This window comes from Pyrgilauda ruficollis, unplaced genomic scaffold, assembly GCF_017590135.1.
Source record: "Pyrgilauda ruficollis isolate IOZ18807 unplaced genomic scaffold, ASM1759013v1 scaffold20, whole genome shotgun sequence".
Taxonomy (NCBI): Eukaryota; Metazoa; Chordata; class Aves; order Passeriformes; family Passeridae; genus Pyrgilauda; species Pyrgilauda ruficollis.
In genome coordinates this window covers 6116592-6140272 of record NW_024519207.1, presented here as the reverse complement: position 1 = coordinate 6140272, position 23681 = coordinate 6116592, and the positions used below count along the sequence as shown (strand labels likewise).

Below are 23681 nucleotides of genomic sequence, written 5' to 3'. Positions count from 1 at the left end.
CAATGCAGACTACTTTACTCGCAATAAAGTCGCGTATATTTCTCCACTGTATCTAGTAAAAATAGGTCATCTGTAAGTAGGTCAGTCAACCTACTTAGAGAAATGAATGATTGTCTTTAAATAAATACATTATCATCTCATCTCTAGGACTTGATTAATATCAAAATTAAAAATCAGCAGCTTGCTTGTTGATCTGAGCATACAAACCCTTCATTTCTGTGTGAAGGATATTTTAAATTTTCAAATCTCTCTAGCATACAGGCTGGGGGTGGGGAAAGAAACTCTTGTAAACACAGCTTAATACCATGAAATCCTAACCAGGCATTTCAAAAGACTACTGAATGCTCAACACACAATTTAAGGAGAGCACTTCAAGGCAAATCATTCTATTTTTTGGCATGTGTATAACTGAGGAAAATAAATATGACCAGATATAGGAGCAATTCTAGGAAGTCAGTTTACCACACACAGATTACAATTTTAAATTTTATTGCTAAGGCACAAATACATCCTTTTGATGACCTTTTTTTTATCCTAGATTGAACAAATATACATACATTGTGGTTCCCCTGCAAAGCAGCTTACCCACCAGAAATACTATGTATTGATACTTCTTCTGCTGGTTCTTTTTTTGCACCAGGTCTTTAATTAGCATTGTATTATGATGCAGGCAGACATTTAATATTACCTATTTAGGCAAAGGAGTTGTAAGTAGACACATCCGTCAGCTTTATCAGTCCACGTTCCCCAGTGCCTTGTCTGAAAATTGCATTTGGCATATTACCTAAAAAAATTGTTCCCATCCCTATGACACCTGTTGTGGACCAACAGCAATGTTTCATGGCAATATTGAATTCTATTGTAATGTGAATTGTTTCAAGACCAAACACACAAAGGCAAAAATCTATGTGTTTCATTACACTGTGCAGCACAGCAAAGGGCTGTGGACACATCTTTTCTCTGTTTTCAGTTTATTTCTGTAGCTTTAGGTAATGAAGCACTGCACTAAACTCAAATCAAATTCATTCTCTAGCAGGTTTTGTTAAATGATCATTACAGCACTTGAATCACCAAACTGCAAAGTAGCAATACAGAAAATAAGAGTAGAATTCATTTAGAAATTGGAACACCTATCCTGACTGGTATTTGGTTGCTGTTTCCTTCAGCATTTAGCAGGCATAGCTATTCAAAGACAGATACAGAGCAGGTCATTCGCTGCAGCAATTTTAACAGAGGTTTCCTGAATAAAATCTGAACACAGTTTTGTCTACAGTTTTCTGAAGCTATAAGCAAGAAGGTAGAAAAAGCAAAGCAGGTGTTAAGTCCTAGGAGAACTCAGGATTTCATTTCCAACAGACACAAATTATGTGCTCTACCAAAATGGCAACAGAGAACAAAATCTCACATGAAATGTTAGTAGGGAAGATGAAGAAGTCTGTCACCTGTTTCCCTTGTCATCACCTTCAATAGGTGATATGCATGGAGCATAGTCTTTCTGGGGCAAAATTATAAATGAGGTACAAAAAAAAGACTAGGAAAAGAAAGTATGGAAACCCATACCAGGCCCCTAAAAGTAAAGTATTTCACAAGATCATGCTATCAGTGTTGCCTTTCAGTAGCAAAATAGTCCAAAGGTAACGAAGAGAGTAAATCTCTTCCTAAGGATACCTTCGTCTGACAGTTTTGAGGCTAGAAAGTTTTATGCTAGATAGTTTTATGCTAGACAGAGAAGAAAGCTGCTCTACAAAACAGGGTGCTGGAGAAACAGAAAGCAAAAAGCCCAGTCACACAACCCTTCCTTTTCCTTGTATTCATTAACCACTCTTTACTACTACTATAAACTAATTGACACTAATGTCTAATTAATAAGATAAACGATTTCAAATGAATAATTAATAACTCTAATAACTAATTCTCTAAGTACTATTCTCCTTGCTTTTCAAACATGCAATATTAATTCTTATGTAAAGGAGTGTACTGGGTCTGGTTGAGATGGAGCTTGTTGGGCATGAAGGGTTATAGTGAATGGGGGGACATCAGTCAGTAGTGGGGTTCCACAGGGCACCAACTTAAGCCCTCTGTTCTTCACCATCTTCATAAATGTCTTGGAAGGGATACTAAAGAATGGGAAGGGATACTAAGCAAGTTCTCAGATGATACAAAACGGGGAAGAGCTGTAGACTTCCTTGAGGACAAGGATGCCCTGCCAAGGGCTGGGGAATCACCACCCATATGAAGTCCAACAAAGACAAGTGCTGGATTCTGCACCTGGAAAGGGGCAACCCTGGATGTACAGACAGACTGGGGAATGAGAGGCTGGAGAGCAGGGCCATGGAAAGGGACCTGGGGGTCTTGGTCCATGGCAAGTTGAACTTGAGTCAGCAGTGCCCTGGCAGCCAAGAGGGCCAACCCTGTCCTGGGGGCATTATGCCGAGCATCACCAGTGGGAAAGGAGGGGATTGTCCTGCTCTGCTCTGAGCTGGGGCTGCCTCACCAGTGCTTTAGCTCCTGCTGAGCAGGGCCAGCACAGCATCAGCACTGTCTCCCCAGCATTTCCCCCCCATCAGTAGTCTGGGATAGGCAGGATCCTGGGACAGGACACATCTAGGCTAACTGACCCAAAGTAACCACAGGTATATTCCATACCATATGACGTCAGCTCAGATAGAAAAGCTAAGAAAAAGGAGTAGGCTGGAATAACAAATACATGTAATTAATAACAAAAGCAATATTTTTATTTTTTTTTTTTGCTACTGGTTTCTTAATCTGGCATGGTGTAAAACTGAAAATACCCTTATTTCTAGACAGGTGCTTTTAGCTGCTTGCCTTTATGGCATGAAACAGAGAAACACAGAAAATTCAAGGCATGTATCCAGATTAAAAAAAAAAAAAAAATGTAAGCAGGTAGCATCACACAACTGACAAGAGTCCAAATTATTTTGTATATAAATGTGAATAATAGATATAATAATACATAGATGGTTGAAGATATATATGTATATATGTATATGGCTGATATATGCACATATTGTACTGCATATAATAGAAACTATATATCCATTAATATATCACTATCTACATATGTACTTCTATATACACAGACATTAATAAAGTCATAAATATAGGATCCACATGAATTAAGATCAAAGATGTGTTTACCACTGCACAGATCTAACAGTAAAAATACAGAAATCTAATACATCACAAAACTGGGAACAAATGTACAGAAGAACAAGAGCAGAGATAACACTGGTGAGGCAGAGAACAGGAGAAATGTAGTGAATGGAAAACGGCAAATTGCTCACAGTATGCTGCCTGACAGAGGATATGAAAAGATATACAGCTAGCATGAAGAGGGTCATCCAGGAATGAGAAAGCAGAAGTGAGAAAAATGGCAGAAGCAGAAATATATGCATAGCCCTGAAGGCAGCTACAAATGATTACAAGTTGGATAAGCCAAAGAAACTAAGACCTGCTCAATAAAGGTGACATGCAGCTACCACAGCAATTTAAAGAGAATAAAGAGAATAACAAAGAAGTGTGTGCCAGAATGAAAGCAAATGATAGCACAAAACTTCTACAAGAATCTCAGAAAAAAAAAAAAAAAAGTTGATTTTAACAGGGGAGAGAAAGAAGCAATGGTAAAAAAACACAGAACAGAGAAATGTTAAGATCAAACTAAGGATGTAACTCCACAGAGGACTGACTATCAGTGATGAAAAATGAAAAAGCAATACTACAGCCTGAGACCATGGATCTTATAGACTGAGAAACACTTAAACATGATGGAAAACAAAATTTCATGAGCAGGGAACTCAGCAGGCAATACAACATACTGAGAGCAGCAACACATTCTGATAGAACAAAGTCAGAGATACAACTGAAGAAAATTACATTTAATTTTGAGGATAACTAGTACACCTTTATACATCCAGCAATTTGAGTAACATTCATGCAGAGCAGGAAAAAAAAAAAAAAGCAGAAGCTTACATGTGTAATCCTTTCCTTCTAGTTTCTCTGTGTCATCTGGACTTGTTTCAATACCAGAATCCTGCAGATTTTTGTGTAAAGCTGATCTGGCGAGGTTTGGTAAAAATCTAAAAGAAGGGGAATAATAGGGAGGCTGTATTTCAAGGGTTTTTCTTTTAAAAGTTTTCAGTATTTTCTGTAATCTAAAAATCTAAATCTAATATAATCTGTAATCTAAAATGAAGGTTCACTTTAGATTACAGATTATATTTGGCACTGCCAAACCCTGAATGTCTATTCCTTTCACATTTCACCTATTGCCAAGGAGAGGAATTGCCTTCTTTCATAGGCAATGAACTACACTTGTGGCGGTGCACTCTTTTTTAAAGGCTTCAGCGTTATCAAATACTGCAATAGGGCTGTAATGGAGGGTGGTTTAGAGCTGGAGGCATGTTCATTCCATTGCAAGTAAGAGCCACAACAGAAACAATTGTTTTTTGGAAATACCTTTTCTTATTACTCAGTTCACTTGGATCTCAGGTTCCAGACAGAAAGAGTCAGCTCTGAGGTGTCTAGATCTAGACCTTTTCAGTTTTCCAAACCTTTTGATAATAACAACTGGCTTTTTTTGAAAAGAGGAAATAACCCCAAAAAATCCCCAAACCACAAAAGCCCAAACAGACCAAAACCCACAAACAAAATCCCAAAGCAAACAAAACCCTTGTAACTCTTCTAGATACAGCTTTTAGAACTAAAACCAAGTGTCCATGAAACCTAAGTCAAACTAGACATTAATATGGCTCTGCTTTAAATGTTTTTAGACTGCTATGCTGATAATGGTGACCTAATTTATATAATGTAATGATGTATCTTCATAGAGATGGGAAAAGCATACCAACTCCTTTCCACTTACGTTCCAGGTTTGAGAATACCACAGAAATATTTTTAAAGAAATAACCAACTTCAAGGAGCAAGACAGCAATAGCATTATTTACTAAAATACAATAAAAGTTATCTTGCACGTTATCAACTGACCAAGAAGTTCTTGGAACTTCCACCAAAACTAGCAGTTCTACCTGGAAAGGCAGGCTTTATTAACAGCATCATAAAGGCTTTCATCTGGATATTGTGACAGTCGACGGCAAATTCGCAACAGTTGTCGAGTAGATAAAAATGAGGCCAGTGACTGTGCCTGTCAAAAAATACAGGGTAGTTTAATTATTTAATCCATGTGAGGGGTTTAGAGTGAACAAGTCAGGAGAAAAACACAATCCAAAAGGAATAATTTCAACTTTTCTCCTAATTCATAGATGCTTTGCGCCTTCTACAGCAACTCATGCACTTTAATAGGCAAGCTTGTAATTTTGTATTTTTTGCAGTAAGTCACTGTCATGGAAATCATTATGTCACCACAAGATTAGTCTTAAAATATCACTTGATAAGCAACAGGAAGAAAAATGTGCTGTGAACTGAATTTTATGTGCAATATAAACCCTAACATTAATATCAGCAATAAAAAGCAGGTTAGCTACTGCAAAAAGATCAACGTGCTAAAAAGTCATCTGCTCTTCACAAACTAAATATGAGCTCCACATGTAACACTCTGGCAAAAAGGTCTGGCAGGATTCTTAGACATATAAACAAGACAACACTGGGCAGCATTACGGAGATTGTATCACCTCTGCACACGCCTTCTGGGCGGGCCATTACTGGAACACTGTGTCCTTTGCTGTTGTCCACATGTTAAAACAAATGCTCAAAACTGGACATGAACCAGCAAAGATTTACAGAAATTATTCAACGCTTGGGAAGGCAGACCTCAAACAAACACAGCAAAATTTAAAAAACCAAACAAACAGAACCACAAAACAAGCAACCATGTATTTAAAGAAGGATCCAAATACTGAGAAAGAAATCATTCTATAATTATATCTACCGGATGAAGGTATCTAATACAAATAGGTTCCTTATTTTAGCAGGAAACACACAACAATGAGTGTGATCTGATAAGTCACGCCATGTTTTGCCTGGGTCAAGTGAAATATTTTAATTAGGTAATTTCAAAATGTTTTGTTTGGGTTTACACAAGTTTATATAAAAATTCTAACTGCATTAAAATTGTCTTAACATATGATGCTGTTTCAATTGGAAAAAAAAATCTTGACATTTGAAATCTAGCAGAAAAAATAGACAAAAACAATACTTAATGAATTTCAGAGCCTTTTTTCCTGTTTATTAATTTTTAAGCATAAGAAATATCTTAACACCAATTTCTTTCCCTGAAAACCAGCAATTTTGACAAAAAGGCATTTAAATTAAAAAAAAAAAAAGTCAGTTCTGTGAAATCACACAAAAGTTCTCTCAAATTATGAGAAAGGAAAGAATAATACTTTTTAGCATACCTCTGAGCAGGGAGCAAGAATTATTAGATTGGGCTAACTGCAAAGATTGCTACTCCTGTTCCTCCTGCTTTCACTGACAGAAGATTGTAAAGCATCTTCTGAACAACCATAGTTTACAAGCAAGCATTGTGTACATTGTGATGGAAATGATGGCATAAGTTACTTCAAGACCTACTCAGCCATGCCTGAAGCAAGGGCAAGAGTAAATGTTCTATTCTTACTATCCACAGAGGATAGGACCATTGAGAAAAAGTTGTATCATGTCTTCTGAGTATTTCCAACTGGTAGTTGAAAGTAATGTCAACAAAATTTCCTCCTCTATTACCTGTTTTGCTCGGGTTTTTTTATATTGGACAACTGCAAACATAAAATTGTGTTAGTGACAATTTTTTTAATACGTATCTATGAGGCATCTAATTCAACAGTATCTTGATTGTGGCCTCCAGATTCTATTGTAAATCAAGCAAACAATTACAATGACATGGACAACGCCCACAGAGTGAACAGTCTACAGGTATTCCATTGTTAACAAAACCCCTTTAAACAATGGTTAATATTTCAGCATAATCTCTGGCAGAGACTTATTTACTTAGACAACTCTATAAATATCCTAATGTGCATAAGGCATACATTTAATCTCTCTGCACAGGTGTGCTGTTCCCAACATGTCTCATGTCACTGCTGATCTACAAGAATCCTCTCTCGAACCATACTGTGACTCACTTCTCATTCAGCATCACAGAATTCATTTAGATATTTCACAATTCTACAGATATCCACATATTTGGAAAAGATTTTTGTGATGCTCTATTCAGGCATGGTATGTCTCCAAGTATGTCAAAACTGATACATTTATACATTAGATGTAGGAAGCTCAACCGATGATCATAACAACTGTCCAACAGTATACCTAAAAGTCAATTTTTTAACTTACTTTTTTAAGCTCAAAAGAACATAACAGCTTCTCTCAGCTTCTTAAACAGTAAAACCGTAAAAACTATTATCAATGTTAAAATAGTGAAAACTAAGGACAATGAATTAAATTTGTTAAGTACCAGTTAAGCTGGTACTGCTGGATTCCAGCAAAAGTGTTTTACCTTTTACTTATATCAAAGGCATGCTGTGTTTTAGGTGCCATAGCAATAATTTCTTTTTCTTTTCACCATGAATTAACTGTATTTTTAAAGAATACTGTGGTCACTTTGTCAGGAGAACTTATTTTTCCTGACATTACTTCATTAACAGAATAGCCTATAGCAGCAATGCAGCCAGGAGTCCTGGAGCATTCTATTTTCTGAATCTCTGTTGCTGCCCATTGTTATTTTATAATGACTACATAGCTCCTATTGCCCAAAAAGCCCCAATAACTACAGCTATCAATTTTCCAATTACTAAAGCAAAGTAATAAAAAAATACCTGAACATCTGACTATATCCATACACATCCAAAAGGTACCTCATCATGTTTCACTGTAAGGCACATACCTAAACTCACTGTGTTCTGTTTTTGACTCTCTGGGATTTGTGCAAATTCCTAACACTTATGGAGATTCCAAATACATACATCATGAATCAAAGAAGGTTATAGTATGTTATAGTATGCAGCACAGTAATTGCCAGCAATAGTCTTCTGGGGCTGGTTTTCCAATCAGGCAGCCTTTGAAATAATACTATAGCTTAGCATGTTTCACCTAGCCTTTGTTAAGACAATCACAGTAGGAGATAGTAAATTCAAAGAGAAAAGAAGAAAAAGGGCTCACAGTGGCATCATTTGTCTCCCGAAGCTTGTGTGTTACTGACAACAACTTTTCCACAGCAACGCTGGGTACATTTGGAATCTGGTTGAAAGAAAAACAGTATTAATCTTACTGCAAGATATCCAAGTTTCACACATGCAATAACTATAGAGTCGCCACAGTTGCTTTATGACAAGAGTATTTTTTATTACAGCAGCATTTGATATTAAAATAAGAATTATGCCATTAAAAGATAAGCAGGTATGTTGCTTTGATAAGCTTTGAAAATCAGCTCCTTTATGCTACACTGAAATAGCAATATATTTTATGTAGCACATAATCCTGTTTAGTAAGCCAGTAAGTGCCTGAAGTACTGAATGTACTTACCATTTGTTTAATGACTTCAATTTCTTCACTCTTGCTTAAAGAGCGAACATTATGAAAAAGAAACAGTGTCAGAAACTCTGGACCCAGCCATTGTTGGGTACTACTTCCAATGACAGGAGGCTCTGCTAAGACCACTATTCTGAAAGAAGGATGGATAGGAAAGATAGACCTGCAAACAAAAAATTTTAAAATGCATTACATGGCTTAAGGAATGAATATCAGATTGAATTTTTACAATAGATGAGAAGAAGATAAATTATTGTACTGAAACATGTCACAGTATATCCAGATCATTTGCAATGCAACTTTATTTTTTAACAAAAGACACAGGCTGCACGAAGTGACTTGAAATTTTTAAAATTTACACGCTTTTTTATGCTCAGAAGTCTACCTTCATTTACAAGAGGACCTGCATGCCTCAAGATGGACAAATACCACCAATCAAGCTACAGCCTACTGTGCTGTATGTCTGAAAACAGGCACAGCTCACTCACTGCATGAACTTTCACAAGTGCTTTACCTAGAACAGGGTGTCTCACAGGCAGCCCAGGGACAAAAGAAGACCTACCAGAGCTGCAGTAATGAGCAACTTTTACTGAATTAGATTGACAGGATGACACTGTAGAGATTTGCCTAGATACTGTGAAGAGCTGAATTTAGTAACAGTTTAGAAACATTCCCTTGCAGATACTCTTTGTGGTCCTTGGATTAATATGTCTAACTTCATAACACTCCTGAAAGTTATGCTTCAAAGACCAAACCAGTCACTTCACCCCTGGCTCATTTTAGAGTCAGCATGAGGAGACAGGTCGCTCCAGTGGAAGATTAAGATTTACAAGAACTTGAATTGCTGTCCTGGCTCCTTAAATCAACCAAGCACAAAAGTCTAGCCACAACCAGCAGTCTGCCCCTCTCATATTCTTTCAGCACCCCTCAACCATCAAGGGCATCATAGGATAGGACTTTATTTGCTTTAATTTCTCTTTGCCCAAAATTTTTTTCTAATACTATTCTGAACTTCCCTTCTTCATCCTATCTGCCTCCACAGCTTCCTGTGAAAAAACACGTACTGTTCCCAGCTGTAAAAGGTACTTTTATTATTATTGTTTTTTAAATCTTTATGGGACTGACCTCCTAGCCTAAGTCAGTGTTTCCCAGTTCCCACTTGAGGATTTGGTAACTTAACAGTCTTGATTCCACTGAAGATAATGGGAACTTGCAACACAAGCTTAAATATACAACTTTTAGATGTGTATGTTAGGGCACTAAAAGACTGCTGCCTTGGATTTTGTTATCTTTGCTGTCTTCACGTTTTTTATATCCCTTATCTCTGTAGTATTTTTACCTCCTCTGACTGGGCACTCATTGGTACTTATTAATCAGCACACCTGCAAGATCACAGCATCACACAGAATCACTGAATAGCCTGAGCTGAAAGCAACCCAGAAGGATCATCAAGTCCAGCTCTTAAGTGAATGACCCATACAGAGATCAGACTTGTGACCTTGGTGTTATTAGCACTATGCTTTGACCAATGGAGATGATCTCCAGAAGCAGCAGAAACAATGCAGTAACACATCAGATACAAAAACCAGACAAATTTTGTGCAAGATGGGCCTGTTTCCACCAACTAATTTTACAGTACTCTTATTAAAATAGAGGATGTTCATTTGGAAAACACAAGTGAAATTTGATTAGGCAGTTTATATTGCTGTTACCATTTTCCATACAAATTACTGAAGACATAAATTGACAAACCTACTGCATAGTTGGCTCATCTGTACATCACAACAATAAACCTGTGATAAAACAGGGCAATTACAGCAGTTTCTTGTAGCAAAGCAAACAAAGGCGGTGGTATGGGTTTTTCTCAGCTGAAAGTCATAAGCCTAGAAGCTACTCCCTGAGTGATAAAAATAGAAATAGATGTACAAAAACATCACATGAAAGAGGAACCAATGGAATGTCACTGTCACTAAGCATAAAAGAAGGTCAGGGAACATTAGCCAGCTTTATTATAGAAGAAAACACTTCCTAGATAAGTACATATACTTTCAGACTTTCCTTCCCTAACATTACTAAGAAAAAAAGCAACCCTCCTCCAGACATCCATCTAATTCTAGCCCTTCTGCAACACCATAAGAGAACACAAGAATCAACTTTTCAGGTGCAGGAATCATATTTCTTTTGTATCATCTCCTAGTCACTGCCCTCCAAGGGCTTGGTGGGGACAGCCAGGGAGGGCACGGAAAGAAGTAGGAGGAGAGGGGATGCAAAGTCAGGGCAAGCTAATTTGGTGATATCAGTTCAATTCACTGATGTACTCTCTAGACTTGGACAACCTCACTGCTGTAGGTTTCCAGGTTGTAAACACAAAAAAAACTATTTGGCAATTTCAAAAGCCTATTGTTTGGAGTGATGTTTGCAATGCTGAAAATATCAGTCTAAGTGTATTAAAAAAACATCATGAATATCTCAGTTCTGCAGTGCTCTATAAGTTCCCATTTTCCATCAGCACAACTGAAGAGCTTCAAAGTTGTTCCATCATATTACAGATCAAGTCTCAAAAAGAACACAATATGGAGAGCTCCTACATGGAGCTGTACATCACAGAAAAGAAATCTTTGACATGACAAGAAATCTTGTGGGTTTTACAGATGAAGACAAAGTAAGTGTATCTTGTTAAAAACTTGGCATCTTTTAAATTAATGAGCATCAAACATGGTGGGAAGATTTGATGTTAACTGATTCATGCAGACTCTGTCCTTCTCTCTATTAAACATTTACTGACAATACAGGCAGCAAGGCAGTCTTCTAATAAAATGAGTGTCCTTCTTTTGACATCAATGTTTAATTTTTCAGCCAAGGATTACCACCATTGCACTTACAAAGAAAATCACACACACTGATCAGGGTGATTTTAGGGAAAGATTTTCTTGTTATTGACCATGGTTCTGAGCAATTGAAGCTTCTCATAAAAGACAGAATAAAATAAAATGCAGAAGGCATTTCTAATGCCACTTTTTGTAAGACCAAACTATTTTTGATTATATCTTCCTGTAGCGTTATTTAATAAATCTCTTTTTCTATCAAATTTTGTAAGTTGGGAATTATTCCAACCCTAGAACCAAAGTGACCTATTGTTATTTTCTTGCTGCTTCTTCTAAATTTCACAACAGTCTAACATTAACAGATGCCTTTATCTTAAAATTCACTAAACTGGAAAAAAGCCAAACCCCTAAACAACAAATGAAGTAAAAGCTAAAGAATGTAAGCAATTAAAAAATTCTATTGCTTGTTAAATTTACTCCCTGCCACAATTACACACATTTGTCTCATCTACTGTGCATCCCCTTTCAACCTAACCACACAGAAAAGAATCCACTGTCTGCAAGGCATTAAAACCACTCATCCATTATGAGAGACTTCTTTTAGTTTTTGAACTATCCTATTATGTATCTACTCCTAGATTTTCCTATAATAGCTGCCTTTCTGCTCACCACACCAAGAACTTAGCATCTGTGTGTGCTGAGGGGGTATAGCCACACAAATAGGTTATATACTGCATCCTGAGACAAACAAACCCTTCACTGCTGGATTTGTAAAGGCTGTGTGCTACCTTTACAATATCTATCTCAGTGAAGTAATGGATGATTACAGAAGAAATTATTTGCAGAAATCTTGGATATGCACACTACTTGGGCACACTTTCTTTTACTCTCTGAACTTGTTCAGGGAAATGAATCATGCAATCATTAAATGAATAAGATATCAGCAGCTATAATTTCCTTTTATGTAAAATATCCTTAAGGACCATCTGTCACTTTCTCAAGGGCAGCTTTTTTTCTTCTCCTTAAACTCATGAACATGAAATCTTAGTTTCCTCAGAAGAGCGAATGAGTTCTGCAACCATTTGCTAACTTAACTTCACAGCCAAACTGGCATAATAAAGAATATAGAAAAAAAGACTCTGTGGCCACCACTAGTTACTTTGCAGCTTAGAGGCTTTCAGTAGGGCAAGGAGTATCCCAAAATATCCCAAGGGCAATAAACTGCTTGCACTTGTCACTCCTGAAAGAGCTTTTTTACCCACCAGCCTGAAGTCCTTCTCAGAAAAATGCAAATTTTTCTACAGATGTAGAAATGTAATCAAATAATAGTGAACATATTACTCAATGACAATAATGAACCTCATTTAAAATCAAAATATACTTTATTAGCTCTTACAAAACTAATAAAACTTTGAAATGTTGTCAAATATATAACTTATGAATAATAGTGCTCTAATCTGCAAAACCTGAAAACAATCAGGAAACCAAACCATACTTTCCTCTTTGTCCAGCACCTCTAATAACACTATCGTGGTTTAAGCACATTGACATTCTCTACTGTAATACTGTTTACATTTGTACACAGAGGCATGTGATTTCTCTAGATCACAGTGTAATCTGAAACACCATCCCTTTAATAAAAAAACACAAGCAAACCTCTTGATTCTCTTCTTCTTTCTCTTCTACTATACATATGGGTATTTTGACTTTTGAAGCACTAAAAATTAAAGCCACTAAAACTGCAGGATATTAATATTCCCTTATTGGAAAATTAGGTAGACAATGTGTCACTCAAACATTACAGATTCAGCCCCAACAAAACCGAGAATGACATCATGTATTCCACAGGCCTGGCAAAAAGCAGTCACACTAAAATTACTTTAGTCCAATCCAGCAAATCAGGGTAAGTAAAGCTGTCTTTTATCTTCAGAAATCCAGCTAAGGGCACTAGTCACAGTCATTGGCATGCAGCAAGAGAGATGTCTCTCAACAACATGGAGAGCATCTCCCAGCTGTGATTTGGGTAAGAATTTGCCCAACCAATCTGCTAATAAATTCATATTACAACATACTCCGTGTAGCTTCTCTAAAAACTGTATATTGCAGGCAAAGGAGGGATGGTGAGCACTGTTGGGATTAAAATCTGTGATTAAATCAGCTGTCAGTACCTCAGGTATGATTTGATAGATTAATCCTGCTGGATTCTGCAACACTGGAAGGTACTGAAGTTTGCAGTGACTGATAACTACTGTTGAAAAGGCTGAGTAGCAACGACAAATACAGTGCTGGAATGAAACAGCAATTATTGACATTGCATCCTGGAGTCAGTTAAAAGGAAGATGTTTTCAGAATATGGAAGTCACCAAAATCAGGATGAGGTCCTGGAACACCTTCATTTTCTTAAGGGCTGATGAGAACAGTACTCTCTCTATAGAGAAGTCATCCACTGACGTCAAAGAAGCCCAAAGCCAAAACCAAAGAAGCAGATACATGTTTGCATTACTTTAACCTAGCTTTTTTAAAATAAGTCATTACAGAAAACAAGGGCAGACTGAACATTTCACCCAGGAGGTGAGGATTCTCAGCAAAATGGACTTCAGATAATTGAGGAGCAAGAATTTCCATCAGCATCCAAGATGGTGCTAAATGGTCACACTGAGCTTCCACATATAAGAATGCCTACACAATAGGGTATCTGCTGGTTTCTAAGACCAAGTACTAATCAGAAATGCATTCTTGTACAACAGACACCCTTTGGTTATGGATTAGAGTGAAAGCTCACTGTCAGTCAGATAATTAAGAGCATAGCAACTCAGAAACATTATATTTCAAAATACTGAGGTGGTTAGATAAAAGCAGTACAGTGAGATCTGAAGGAAAGAGAGACAGCCTGTCAAGGAAAGCAAAAAAACCCCAACTTTTGGAGCCTTCAAAGTAGCCAAAACAACGCACAATTGCCACTGAACAGCTGAACGAAAAGGTTTACTCAATGAAGCTGAAAAGAAAGAAAGCAGATACACAGGCAACACAAAGGAGAAGGGTCTGCAGAACAATCATTAAAGAAGAAGGCTTGGACAGTGCTCATGGTCTAACAGATAATGAAGATTAAACAGAGCCCACTGCCAAAACAGTCAATGTTAGAACAAAAAAGGATGTGCAGGATCCAGATGTAAATCTCTATTCTTGTGAGAGAGATTTACTCCACTAGGAGTGGCAGCTCTGAAGATGAACGTATGATGAACCATCCAGGTTTTTGGAGTACATTGGCAATGAACTAAAGGGTACTAGGCAAAACAGCACAGCCACTACCATTCTGCCTGAAAGCACGTTGGACAAGACCATGAACACAGAGCAGGGAGGAGACTGGCACAACAGATATATTTTGTAGTAAAAAGTCTGATGCAAAGGAGGAATACCATCCCAGATGGGCCCTTGGAGCGTTTTTGCTGCTCTTTTCAAAGTCCATGCTTAAAATCCAGATAAACAGAATACTTCCCTGATATATAGTTCTTCACACAAATAAAACAAATGCAGGAAATGACCATCTAGCTAGGTGTATGGCCTCTGCAGACTGGACAGAATTTGCAACAAGTAGGCTTAGAATGAAGTTTGAATTTTTTGCTGGTTTTGTAGGAGCAGTTCTTGCCTTATTTTTTTTAAACTCACTGTATTTTGGAACCAGAACTATGGAAACAACTAGGAAGTAAAAGAAAAGCAGCTTTTCTAAAGGGTGGACTATGGAGGCCAAAGAAAAAAAATCATATTCAGCAAGACAACTGAGAGAAAATGTGTGGCATATTATGAATGCACCTGTGCTATAAACCCATCAGGCCTCTTTAAAGTTTGGACACACACACCCTGCAGCATAACATTTTATCTGTGGAATGTTTCTAGCAGACAAGTGGAAGTAAAGGAACAAAAAGAATAAGCATAATGGGTCCCAACCCATCCTTAGGATTTCCTGCCCCATATTAATTGTAAATTAAATACCAGCTTTCTAGCTCATGAGGCAAAAGAAAGTAACAAGTAGTATTTAACTTCAACTTAGCTTTATTTTCCAAGACTTTTAATAAAATATTCCAAAATTAAGTACTATATAGCTTTATATCTATTTTTGTACCTACTTAGAATTTCTTTTCTAACTCCTTCTCTTAAAGGTTATTGAATGTTTTCCTTTTAGTTCAAGCACTCTAAACAGGATATAATTTTGCCATACGATGAAAAGAAATAGAGCTAAGGAGGAACCTTATGTTTAATAAGATGTTTCTCTTAGCAATTAGAAGGAACCAGTTTAACAGAAAAGCATTTTGCATTTTTTTTATTAGACAACCAGCTATAAAACAGAAAAGTTGTTTGCATTCTATAGTCGTAGCTGATACTTTACCTCTCCTGTAGTTTCTCATCAGAGAGCTGCAATTCTTCTTTTAGATTTTGGTATCTATCTTCCCTTAATAATCTGGTGCCATCATAGAGAGTCAGTTCTCTGTCATGTATTAGTCTGAAAATAAAGAATAAGCTCTAGCTTGACTTTGATAAATTTTTATAATACATGTAACAACTAACGGTGTTTTTAAAAGCTATCTCAGTTAAAATACACCTCAGCAAAAAGAAAAAATTATACCAACTCAAGATGCATCCAGGCATGGAGGTAAAATACCACACATATGTTTTAGCACATAGTCAATCAACTTAGTTTAAATCCATATGGTAAGAACATGAAAAATGAAATTATCTGTCTTACCAGTGGAGTGTGCATAAATGGCATGAAACCGGTTTTTTGTTATTCTTGTACCAAGTAATATACTTTTGTTTCTTGAAATGCTATCTTTCAGCTGGCTTTAATGATTAATATACATACAGACCCAGGCTTTAATTTGTGATATGCAGAAGTTGATTAGCTATAATGTATGCACATGTCAGAACTAAAAATCAGAAATGAACACTAAATAGATGAAAAGGCAAAAACACAGGCACGTATAAATCCCTGTTCTGTCCTTCTGCATATATATATATATATATAAAATAAGAGAAAGAAGAAAATGCTTTTGCTACAACCTGCTTTTAAAGCTCACTATGTCCCCTGATTTGCAAAAGGCAGTATACGATGCATGCATATGAAATGGCATAAAAATTTGACCAAACAGTATAAATAACTATTAACACAGTATTTACTATTACTGTGTTCTGCAAAGTATAATTTATTTTTTTATTGAATTATGAAATAATCTTTAGAAAGAGATCTTTGCAATCAATATAAAGTATGCTGCGTAAAATATAATATAACATACTTGTTTAGAAGCAGAATACACTCAAAATGTTTCAAACATTTTCTGACATCTTGCATTTTAAAATTGTTGCATAAGTATCACTGATTTTTAGATTTCATAATTCTAGAATAAAATCTAACTCATTCCAAAATTCAGACTTACACTCTGTATTTACAACAGGCTGGAATTTCCTGCATTATTTTAGGCTTACAAAAAAATTAAAGAATAGCTTCTGCTCTTAAGTAAAAAAATGAGCACTACATAGTCTATGAAACTGCAATGCTCAGCTTGATCTTTACAGTATTCCTGAAGTTCTAAAGCCATATTCACCAGCAGAAACTTAGGTCTCACTATGCATGCACTCAGTACACACATCACGTGCGCCCAACTTATCCAAGCTCCCATCCTAACCTTTGGAGCACAGCTAGAGTGCCAGGGTTAATTCGATGAATGCCGTCAAGAAGAACAAGCTTTCCTTCCAGAGCTGCAGTGACAAGAGGTGATGGTCTCCAAGCAGTGTCTCCATTTGGAAGAGTGTACCTTTGCTGTAGCAAATCTCTAGCTGTCATATCCTGGAAGTATCAGTCCATCAGAAGAATATAATTATGATCTATTCTCTTAATTTACAAGTACACACTTTCTCCTTGAAAAACTGCATTCTTCAACTACTTTTCCAAAGAGAATTAGCAATACACACACAAAGCTACTCACAAAATGCTAAATAGTCTTTGGAGGTTCTAGACTTTCCAATATCATCTCTTTGAAACAAGAACAAAAGCCTTTCTACCCCCTGCCTCTTTAACAAAACACAAGAGTATGACAACTTGTACACAGCCCTGTGCACAGAAGGGGGCAGCAATTTACACCTGGAGCAAACAAGAATAATTTCTTTTATATGGAAGCCACCTGAAGGAGCTAAGATTTTATCATTCATCTTGAATACAAACCAGCATGACATTCCACCTCTCAGGAGGAAAATACTGCTGCAAGCATCAGAGAATAATGAACGGGGTAAGAAAGAAGCCCGTAACATAGAATTTATCAAAAATACATAGCCTAGCACTAAATAACATTCAAGGAATAAAACCAAAGACAAAATCTAGCATATCCTCCAGCACACATATTTTAGATGTTCGACTACAACAGGTAAGCATGAGAGAAACAAAGACATAACAGTAATTTTGTGACCTGGAAGACCTAATTCCTTCCTGAGGCTGTGCTGTGAACACAACCCAAAATCAGATAAAAATGTATTTTCTGCTGTAATTGTAGCTTTTACATATGTCTTTTTCACAACCATAAACCCTTTGAACTTTAAAGAATAAAAATAGAATACATTACGTCATACGGCCTGAATAATTTCCTTTTTCTACATTTCCTCAAAAGCCCTAAAATAACAGGACAAAGTCTGGTTCCTTCAGTGCTTCCACTTTTATAGAATTTAAAGTCTCACATTCAAATCCACAAAACCATACCGTATTTTTATTGTTATATTTCTATTGTTTTACTGCTGTGTTCACTCTTTTCTGTATGATTAATGAATTCGACACTAAACATTTTTATAAAAGAGAGAAAAATGTGGGCTTAGGACTTGCTTAAGAACTGTGCATTCAGCAGCTAGTAAATGCTGTAATGAATATTTAACTGACACACGTTTGGATAGTTCACCTCTAGAGAAATGAAACAACATGTAAGTATGAATTGACTGGGAGCCTGGTATGCTGTACAGTATGTCCATCTCTAATTCCAACAATGAGAACCATGCATTAATTCTCTGCAGATAAACTCAGAAGAGTATTGTGTGTATATCTGTGAATATTTTCTGAAATATAACATTAATATAATGTTGTGATTTAAATGGTTGAATGAGATTCAATTAAGGGATGATTAAAAAGGAATACCATTGCTAACACCCGCACAGTTTTTGTAAGGAACTTATTTTACAGATAAGTACCTGCCCAGTGATTTATTGTCTTTACTTATTTACTCTAATTCAGTTTTTAGTAAGTTTTATTCAAATCACTAAATATATGATATTAAAACTAATCTTATAATACTCTAATGCTAAAAAGGCCTCCCATTGGAGGGGAGGTTACTGAAGTGTAAGAATTAATTATTCCTCTTATTTTGGACAAAGCAATGGCAACAATATATTGCCTTGTGAACCAAAAAGCTTATTTTAATTTGTAGCAGTCATTATAACTTATGTGTTTTACATTTTATTGTTTATTTTCTAGAGCAGTTTGTATACAGGAAAAATATGTTTAGGAGAAAAACTAAGTAGGACAACGTGTTTTGCACTCCCTCTAGCAGCTAATACAAACACAAACCTCCAATCTAGTCATTTTTCATGGCTTGTAGTACTAATCATGTTCTTGGCAATTATGAGGTGAAGAAACTATGTTTCCTGCTTTTTATGCATATTTGGATTCATCATTTGTTAGTATTTCTCAAACAAAAAACTGGAAGGATTTGGTGAAGAAAAATTATGAGGTCAGGCAAAAAAAAAAGTCCTAGAAACAAAAACATCACAGTACACAAACACTAGTGATGTGCTTACAAAACTGTTTTTGCTAGGGAAGAAAAGGAGCAAGTTGCTGGAAAACTGTTATGACATGACTTCAACTGTTACTTTTTTTCCCCTCTGAAATTCTGGGGAGAGAAAACATTTTATTTTAAGCATTTGGACTAAAAGTTCCCTAGTTACAGTCCACAAAGCACTAGCTGGCTACTGCTTCTCATTTGCTGTTGCTTAACTGTATTAAGAGACAACTTAAAAACAAACCTTTCCTAATCAGGATGAGTTTCCTTTATCAGCAATCTACCGACATGGAACTACATATAATGAGAAATCCATATAATGATATCAGATATCACAAATGAGACAGGAACTGCTTTCTCAGCCAACTGTTAGTATAAGAGATGATCTGTGTTCAGAAAAGTTTGCTTTAGGTAAATTTAATTCTCACTTCACAACACAAAAACTTTTAGAGTTATTTTTTCTGTGAAATCAATATAGAGAAATACACCTTTTCACACTATTCAGGTCCTTCAATCAACTTCAGTTGCAAAGAATGACGAAGCAAATACTAAAAGTAAAGACTATATATATACGCACATATATACATATATATATATACACACATATATTAAAAAATCCAAGAATTTCTTCAGTCAGCCTGAGCAGAAACAGTGCTACTGTTTCAGACCAAAGGTAAAAGTCTCTCTACTCATCTTTATGCCTGCAAAAATTATCATGAAGTAAATAACAACTACAGACAAAGAAAAGCCTCCTTAATTTTAGAAATGGATTCAGGACAGGATGATGTCTCTCTGAAAAAAAAAAAAAAAACAACCAAGAAGACACTTTTTTGAATGAAAGTAGAAAAATATTCTAAATGTACAGTATTATCAGACTTTCATAGTCTTCACTGCTGAATTGGTGTATGAATTTAATATTTGTTCCATCATTAAATTATCCTATTACTTTGCTAAGCAAAGCCCCTGATAGGTTATATATTTTTATATAACAAATGCATTCTGAAATTCTATTTACAGCTCAGCTACATTAATGTATTTTTATACGCTGCTTTTTGTAAAAACTTTTGAGTTTATGTAACACATCGTACATTAGGAAACATTTATATGTACAGATACATATGTGAATCTTACCTAGGCTTGGCTAAACAGGAATTTACAGTGAACAAGCAGCTCTGAGTCATTTATTTGCTTTATTGATACTGTTTTGATATCACCAAAAGCCTTTCTATAAAACCCCTTTGCCCTCTGAGCTTGATTAAACCCTGGTGAAACCAAAGGAAATATTCCCTTTAGTGAGAAATACCTTAAATCCTTTCCTACATTTTATTTTTATAGGAATTACAGATCCCTTTCAAAGAAAGATGTTTATTAAATAAATAGTTCCATTGTCAGCTCTGCTCATGTGACTCCAAAAATGAAACCTCCTGCTCATATTCATTGAAGCCATACTAATTAAAGGTAGGAAGTTGAGAAACAGTGGCCATGTTTTTAAGCAAATAATTATCTAATTTTGCTGGTGAATACCAAATATTGTATCATGTGCAACAATACAAGGGTTAGAGTGTGCTTGCCCTTAAGCAGGTGTGTCAAGTTGCAGAAGTTATTTTTCTGGGATGATTTTAAACTGTGTTTACAGTGACAAGTACAGAGAGAAGTACGCAGAGTAGCTGGACACAGAGGTCTAGCTCAGAAACTATATATCCATTTCAACAGGCCACTAGACAAAAGATAGTAGGCACTGCTGGGAATCCAGGTATATTATTATGAACATGGCATAACACTGATGAGGATATGTCACCCTGCAACCCTAATCTGCTCACACTCGGCCACGTTAAAGCATAAGAAAAGGGCAGAAGTCATCCATCTGACTCCAGTTATGCAGAGAGTTTCAAAGTCTTCACCCTTATCAGCTGAAGCCACACAGGGAGGAAAGGAAAAGCAGTGGGATCCTGTCTGGGGAGGCTCTCAGCAGTGCAGGAGAACTGTCTTTTTTATCATCATCATCACCATCATCATCATCAGTATTTCTCTTTTCTATTTTGCTCTCACTTTTCCAACCCTTCAGCCTCACCACCCATCTCTGTCTGTGGTTCTCCCCACATGCCAGTACACTTTTAAATCAGATGCCACTGCTATTTTTTGCTTTGGAGGTCTCCATGCTGTCTGGGAAAAAATTAAAGCAGAAAAGGGATCGAAGAAAGAGACCAGTATATTGTATTAAACCTGATGCTAATGTTTTCCTGCAGCATTGCCAGTTATCACTTAGAACTGTATATCCTGTTCTATTTGATGTATTTTGACTTCTAAGGTCATAGGAGACCCTTGAGACCCTATTTTATTTAAGCACTTTCATTCCTCAGGGTATGGAGACAACCTTACACATGTGATCTCTGTGTGAAAAGTAAGCAAATTAATTAATTCTACTTTTAAATCTTGTAGTTTTTCCGCTTATGCCATAAAGTTAAGACAACCTAAGATAGACAATTCTTTCCAAACAAGTACCGAGTGACCACTGGCTATGACATTGCTCTTAAGCTTGACAGGGCTTGGGGCTTGCAAAAACACCGAACACCTTGAGTGCTGTGAGAAAGTCTCTATTTAAGACCTTATTTAAAGCATAATCATCAGCAGATAGTTTCCTTACTTGGTATAGCATGATAGGTTCTATGCTGTATCCCAGTATATCAGCAAACTCCTTGGCAATAACTGTTTTGCCACAGCCCTAAAAAGTTAAAAAATATTAATTAGATTACATTCTAAAGATCATGGGGAAGAACAGAGAATAGAAATTTAAATTCTTACTTTTCCTCCAATTAAACACATATCTTTAACCATATGGGATTGCATCATTTCTGCCAACAGTTGATTATGGCTGGAAGTCCTTATGAAAGTATCTGATCGAGAATGATTTTTTAACATTCCAGTTCCAGCTGGAACCTATAAGAGAAAAAAAGTAAATCAAAATGCTAAATAAGCTATACTGTGATAACACTAAGCTTTGTGTGAACTAGGTTATGCTTGTCCAAAACTACTGCAATATTTCACTGATAATTGTCATCCATCAAACTTGAACTGTCACTGTCACAAAACTAAATCCCATAATTTCTAATAGACAAACTCCTTCACCCACTTTTCATGAAAAAAATTAACAAAATGTGAATCAGTACAATTACAGCATTGGGGTAAGCAAAGAACTTCAGGCTGTTCATGAAAGAGACATATAAAAATTCACCAATATTCACTGCTCATCAGAGAAACATGGAAGAGATAGAGCAATTAGTATTGTGAAAATCTGAAGGAACTACTTTGACTTGAACTTTGGAGAGATTAAAATTGTTCACCACGTTAAGGCTCTTGCTCCAGTCTGGAAACTGTTTCACCTGTAAACTTCTTATGCCCTCCTGTTCAGAGAGCATAAGAGAGGCCAGAAGTACTTTCAGAACATATCACCTATACGTAAAATGAAAACAAAAATATTTGCTTCAGAAAAAAAATTAATCAAGTTCCTACAGACTCAACTCTTCCTGAAAAATTCCCATTTGTTGTTATTCCCCTCTTCACTTTGTCATGGTACAAACTCTCTTGTGGTATTCCTCACCAATGTTGTTATAATCTCTCTGACTCCCACTAATTCACCTTCTTTACAGACTCTCTAGACTCTCCAAATTCAACATTAACTTCAAATTCTCAGATCAGCATCTGTTTCCTGAGTAAGAACTTATTTCACCACCTAGCAGGTCATAAACTTTATTGGAAGAAACTCAAACTAATCATATTTGATGTGATTACTTTGTTCCATTTTCCCAGCATCCTGTGTCGGAACATTACCAAGCACTCATTAGACTTTATTTGAAGTGTAAACAAAGACAGACTATTGTTTTTACAAAAAGAAAAAGGGAAAGCAGCATTAAGAGCATCGTAAGTACTCTCTGCTATTCTAATCCAATAAAACAAAAACAAACAAACAAACAAACAAAAAAATGGAATGGCTTTTTCTTTCATCCAAACTGTAATGATTCACATGGAGGAAATTATGACTTTATCTAGAAATAAAATCATGTGCATACATAAACTAATATTCCAGTATCTAAATGCGTCTCCAATAAATACCATGTGTTATTCTACAAAAAGAAAAAAAAATTCAGCACAAATGACTTTTACTACCAAGTGTGTCAAATTCTTCAAGAGATGAAAACAAGTTAGTGTTTTTTAAAAACATATTATAGTTAGATGAATACATAAATTCATACCTGGAATGTCACTTCTTTTTCGCCAATTTGGACAGTTACATCAGCCTTAAAGGGTTTGTTTCCATATACACTTTCTACTCTAGTAATCTTCCTGGGAAACAATTGTTTTTCTGAATCTTGAAGCTCAAAGCGCTGTAAAATTCAGGGGTGAGGAAATAAATTATTAAATACAGCTTTCTGGTTTTTAGAACTGTTCCTTCTAAAATAATGCCAGAAGCATATTCATAATTAATTGTTTACAAAGTCCTAAATCCATTCACTTCAACTTTTACTGCAGATACCTGTATTCACATTCTTGA

At 36.1% G+C, this 23681-nt stretch overlaps 1 protein-coding gene across 1 annotated transcript in view; it reads right to left on the bottom strand.

The window, feature by feature from the left end:
* VWA8 (von Willebrand factor A domain containing 8) overlaps window positions 1-23681 on the bottom strand; it is a 181970-nt gene that overhangs the window by 107686 nt on the left and 50603 nt on the right. The window contains exons 10-19 of the mRNA XM_041466938.1: window positions 23383-23514; window positions 21935-22069; window positions 21777-21854; window positions 17003-17163; window positions 15709-15822; window positions 8494-8662; window positions 8131-8208; window positions 5046-5161; window positions 3991-4097; window positions 3837-3880 (exon numbers count right to left, since the gene is read on the bottom strand). Of these exons, the coding sequence (XP_041322872.1) occupies window positions 3837-3880; window positions 3991-4097; window positions 5046-5161; window positions 8131-8208; window positions 8494-8662; window positions 15709-15822; window positions 17003-17163; window positions 21777-21854; window positions 21935-22069; window positions 23383-23514 (1134 nt within the window). The remainder of the gene's footprint in view (window positions 1-3836; window positions 3881-3990; window positions 4098-5045; window positions 5162-8130; window positions 8209-8493; window positions 8663-15708; window positions 15823-17002; window positions 17164-21776; window positions 21855-21934; window positions 22070-23382; window positions 23515-23681) is intronic.